Consider the following 4665-nt stretch of genomic DNA (forward strand, 5'->3'; position numbering starts at 1 on the left):
TCCCAAAGCCGGTCGCTCTGCCTGGCCGGGGGTCGGTGACAGGCGAGGTGACACCTAAACACTCCCAGTTTATTGCATGTAGGTAGGGTCAGAGGGGTTGGGTTGGGGGCTGGCGGGTCCCGGAGGGCTGCGGAAGAGGCTCGGAGGAGGCGGCGGGAGACAAGGATGGCACCATCTTGCTCTCTTCGTGCCACCGTACCTTGTTTCCGAAGGTTACCTTCACCCAGAGGAACCCTTACCTTCAACGGACGGAGAAGAGCCTCTGCGCGGAGGGGCAGACGGGGCTCCCCGGGGACACCCCGACCCCGCGGATCTGCTCCCCTGAGCTCGGCTGTCGGGCCAGCGCTGGGGGCCAGCGCGAGCCCGACCTCCGCATGGGGACGGTCCCCAGCCCAGGGACTCTGGACCAGAGGCTGAGAAGAAAACTCATGCCACACAGCCATGGGGGGTGGTGGGGTGGTGGGATGAGCGGTCACCCCGCTCCGCACGACAGAGACGGCGTCTGGTTATTTGGTCAGTTAACATTGGCAGAGGTTTGGGGGGTGGGAAGAGGGACAGTGGCAGAGGGTTTATATAAAAATAAAGGGGGAAGAGGGGAGAAATAGCGAGCGTGAGCGAGCAAGGTCCTGGCTACGGAGCGAGACGGTTACATTTCGTTAGCCACCAGCTCTTTGTCGGTCACGCCGTTGGAGAGCGAGCTCTGGCCCTCGTTCAGCCTCTTGACCCTGTAGGCTTCGAAGTGGATGTTGCTGGTAATATCCTTGATGTTCTGCATGTGCGTCCTGCGGGAAAGGGAGACGGCAGCAATCGCACCTCGCCGGGCACAGGTTCGGCCAGCCCAGACTTCGCCACCCCAACCCTTCCACCCCCACAACCTCTGCTTTCAACCACACCCTCCGGACCAAATTTCCCCTCCTGCTTTGCCAGTTAATGATATCTTTAGGGCATGGGAGGGAAACAAAGGCAATTAGGGGCAGCCAAGACCAGAAGCCTTTGCTGGTACCAACAGCCTGTGCTCTGGTACGTGGGAAACTTTGCTGTGTAACACCCATTTGGGAAGATCCCAGTCCCGCAAGTCCCTGGGATCAGGTTTGGAAGCCCCACACAGCCCTGATGTGCTGACTTCATCTTGCAGCCAAATTCAGGAGGAGCCCAACGCCCCCTCCAGCAAGCCGAGGGGGCTCAGCCTCGCATTCCCCTGCAGCAGGGACACCTCTTTCAAGAGGAACCAGCGATCACCCCCAACGGCACGATCCTGGGATGCAGGAGAGTGATGTTTTGGGACTGGACGTAGGACCCAGGACTGTTGAAGGATCACTAAAGCCAAAAGGCTTCCCAGCTGCTTGCAGGCGAGCTGGAGCCACACCGCACACTGCCGGCAAGCTCGGGGTCTGTCCTGACCCATCCACTGCTTCTCTCCTCCCTTATCTCAGCACCACAGCTGAGAAAAACCCTCTGAAGGCATGTCCCATTGAGCGGGGCCACAGCAGGCTGGGAGGGATGGAGGGACAGGAGGATGAGCAGAGCATCAGTGGCTTCGAGCTGGGCTGGGCTCCTCTCCCCTTCCTTTGGATGCCACCTGGTGACGGACGGCTACAGGGACAGGGCACAGTCCTACTGACCTGATGAGGAGGTCCCGCAGGTAGGCGAACTCACAGTGTGTTGTGTTCTCCACTGGCAGGAAAAGAGAGAAACCCATCAGCACACACCCACGGCATGAGTATGGCATCTTCGCGGGGTAAGGAGGACCCTCCGGGGCTTCACTGGCACGTGGAAGGCTGAGACGGGGACTTACCCCCAGGGGCTATAGGGTGCAGGGCTCAAGAGTCCTCTTTGCTGCTGTAAGGCCAGTGATTTACCCCGGTACCTGCCCCAGCTCAGCATGACCAACTTGCTGGTGAGGTCTGACTGAGCATTCCCAATCCCTTCCCACCATCTCCCACCAAACGAGGGAGCTCCCAGTAGTATCTCCCACTGTGACCCCCACCTTTGGACCAACACAAGCTTAAACGGACCCCAAACAAGGCAGGGAAAGGCACAGGGTGAGCTTTGCAGCAAGTGCCAGGCATGGCTCCACAGAAGCGTTTTGTCTATAGCTTCACCACGAGCGTCCTGCAACATCCCAGGCACGTCAGCGACGGCGCTGCGGGCGCTGTGGAAGGACACGATCTCTTGCTGACAAAGGCAACTGCTGTCTGAACAGGGCTCGGGGTGAGCAAGAGTGTTCGCAAGAGGGAAACATCAAGGGGTGTTGCTCCGCCACAATTAGTTTGAGAGCTCGCAGTTTACCAGGCATTTGAATTTAGAGGATAAACTCCATTTTTAAATTTTTTTTTTCCCACCCAAACAGGCCACAGCCGGGTCCTGCGTTCTGCCCATGCTGAAGGCAGAAGCCACATGCAGAAGGTGAGTGGTTTAATGAACCCCATCAAACTCGGAGCTTCCAAGAACAGAGCACAAGAGGGCAGCAGAGCTTTAAAATACACTGGTTTTCCTGGCGTCTTTGTTGGGCCGTCCCTCAACACAGGATTCCCATTAAGAGGACTCATAAATGAGAGAAACCTATGAAATGAAGGGGACGAAGATAAGAGGGGTGGCACTGGAGACGTGCCAGTTGGCTGTCAGGGACAGGGAAACGTGTAGATGCACTGGAGCCAGGAGATTTCATCTAACCTTTAAACCATGACTGAAAATGGGGGATAAAAAAGGAACATGCTGATGGGATGAAGATGGAAGAGAAGGAAGAGATCCCACAAGGGCACCAGCCAAACGTGTGGTGGAGGGTGCAAAGACCTACAGATGCCGAGGAAAGGCTCTAATCTGGGCTCCAGATACGGAGACGTCAGCACTACACTCGTGTGCCCTCAAATCCAACCAGCAGAAGTCAGGCCAGAGAGGATGATGGGATGGACAGAGAGGATGATGTATGGGTGGGAAGGACACCCACCAGTGTCCCCTCCGGCCCTCAGCAGCCTCCCAAGGCACACAAAGGCCCAGGAACTCAGCGCAGGAGCGTTGGCCAAGATGTTTTCAGTCCCCAAACACTGGGAAAATTATTTTCTTTGGAGGGGCAGGGAAGCACTGTATACACCTTGACGTCTACTGCTGGTTTTGGACCTCAGCACCTTCTGTTAGGGCAGGGAGATGGGCTCAGGCTGTAGGGAGACAAGGACAAGGTACCTTCAATGGTGCCCCACTTGGTCTTCCTTCCAAGGATTCTTCTTCCATTAACTTGGTACTCCTGGTCGCTTCCCACCACTGCAAATGGGATCATTTCCTGAGGAAAAAGAGAAAACAAAAAAAAAGGTTGCATTTTCCTCCTGAAAACCAGTCAGGAAACAAAGCTGGTGAGCAAAGTCCTACGTCAATCTGTTTTCAGGAGAGTTTCAGATGATGAGCTGGTCTGTCCCTGATGTTCCTGAGCAGCATTACCTGCCAGGGACCGCAGGGAGCCCAGGACCCGGGCAGCAGCACCTCTTGCGCATGTGCCCAGTCCAAAACCAGTCCAGCCCAGCATCTCATTGGCAGGCACCAGCACACAGCCAGGGCAAAGGTATCATGATGCTTCCCCGGGAATCGCCCCCCGCATCTGGCAACTGGTGGCTCAGTCATTTCCCAATCCAAGGTGGTGTCTTTGTACTCAAGTCCCTAAAAGACAACTTTCTTCCTTGAATTTGTCCAATCCACTCTTCTGAGCCCAGAAACCGTTAGCTACTTCCTATAGCAAGGAATCCACAGCCACGAAAGCAGAGCGGCCTTGGGGCAAATTCCCTGCAGGTGCCAGGAAGGTCGCTGCCCTAGCCAGGGATGGGCAGACACCCACATTCCCTGCTCCTGAGGCGGGACAAGGGGCCACGGGACCTCCCTGCCCGCTGGCTGCTGAGGGCACCTTTGAGGAACAGGGCTGGGGGAAGGAGCAGTGACGTGGATGGGAGAAGACACCTTCCCCAGGTACCTTCCTCAGCCTCTTTCTGCCCCTGCTCTGAGCTCTGGCAGGATCCTTGGTCCCGGGCAGACCCCTTGGACAGAGGGACAGCAGCTTTGGAAAGAAAACAGAGGCACTTTGCCAGAGACACCCCAGACCATCACCAGCACCCGGAGCTGCAGGGCCCATCCAAGCACATCCAACCCGCACCACCACGCACTAACCCTGAATTTCTCATTCACTAGCCGGTCTTCGGTGTCTTCATCAAACTCCTTCTGAGGATACACATCGATCCCATTGGCAAGAAGATCGGCCATTATCTAGGAGAGAAGAGCAGAGGAACATGTGAAGAAGACACGGGCAGAGGAGCTTCACTCCCACCACGGCGGCAGCTCCCAGCCGACCCAAGAGGCTCTCATGAGCGATGCCCAGCGGCAACACCTTCCCTCTCCATCCTAAACACTGCCCACCCCAGAGAGACCTGTGTTCAACTCCTCCACACCTACCACGCGCTTGCCCTGGAATCTCTGCAAGAACCTGATGCCAAGACACGGCTCAGGCTGAGAGTGAGATGAAGTTATAAGAGCTGGGCGTTGCTCTGGGATTGAAAAAGACAATAAGACAATACAAGCTGCACCAAGCAGTGGGGAATGTAGCTGCCAGGCACGCAACCCAAAGTTAAGAAGTTGTTTTCTGGTGTCTGCTTATGCTCCTTGGAAAAGGAGGCACAGCAGTGCCCC

General features: G+C 56.3%; 1 protein-coding gene across 1 annotated transcript in view; it reads right to left on the minus strand.

Moving 5' to 3' along the window:
• Positions 1-474: 474 nt before the first annotated feature.
• SEPT9 (septin 9) overlaps positions 475-4665 on the minus strand; it is a 19042-nt gene continuing 14851 nt past the window's right edge. Inside the window, exons 6-9 of the mRNA XM_009888703.1 lie at positions 4150-4245; positions 3181-3277; positions 1623-1674; positions 475-782 (exon numbers count right to left, since the gene is read on the minus strand). Of these exons, the coding sequence (XP_009887005.1) occupies positions 647-782; positions 1623-1674; positions 3181-3277; positions 4150-4245 (381 nt within the window). The 3' untranslated portion in view covers positions 475-646. The remainder of the gene's footprint in view (positions 783-1622; positions 1675-3180; positions 3278-4149; positions 4246-4665) is intronic.

Source organism: Charadrius vociferus, unplaced genomic scaffold (genome assembly GCF_000708025.1).
Source record: "Charadrius vociferus isolate BGI_N301 unplaced genomic scaffold, ASM70802v2 scaffold281, whole genome shotgun sequence".
In the NCBI taxonomy this organism is placed as follows: Eukaryota; Metazoa; Chordata; class Aves; order Charadriiformes; family Charadriidae; genus Charadrius; species Charadrius vociferus.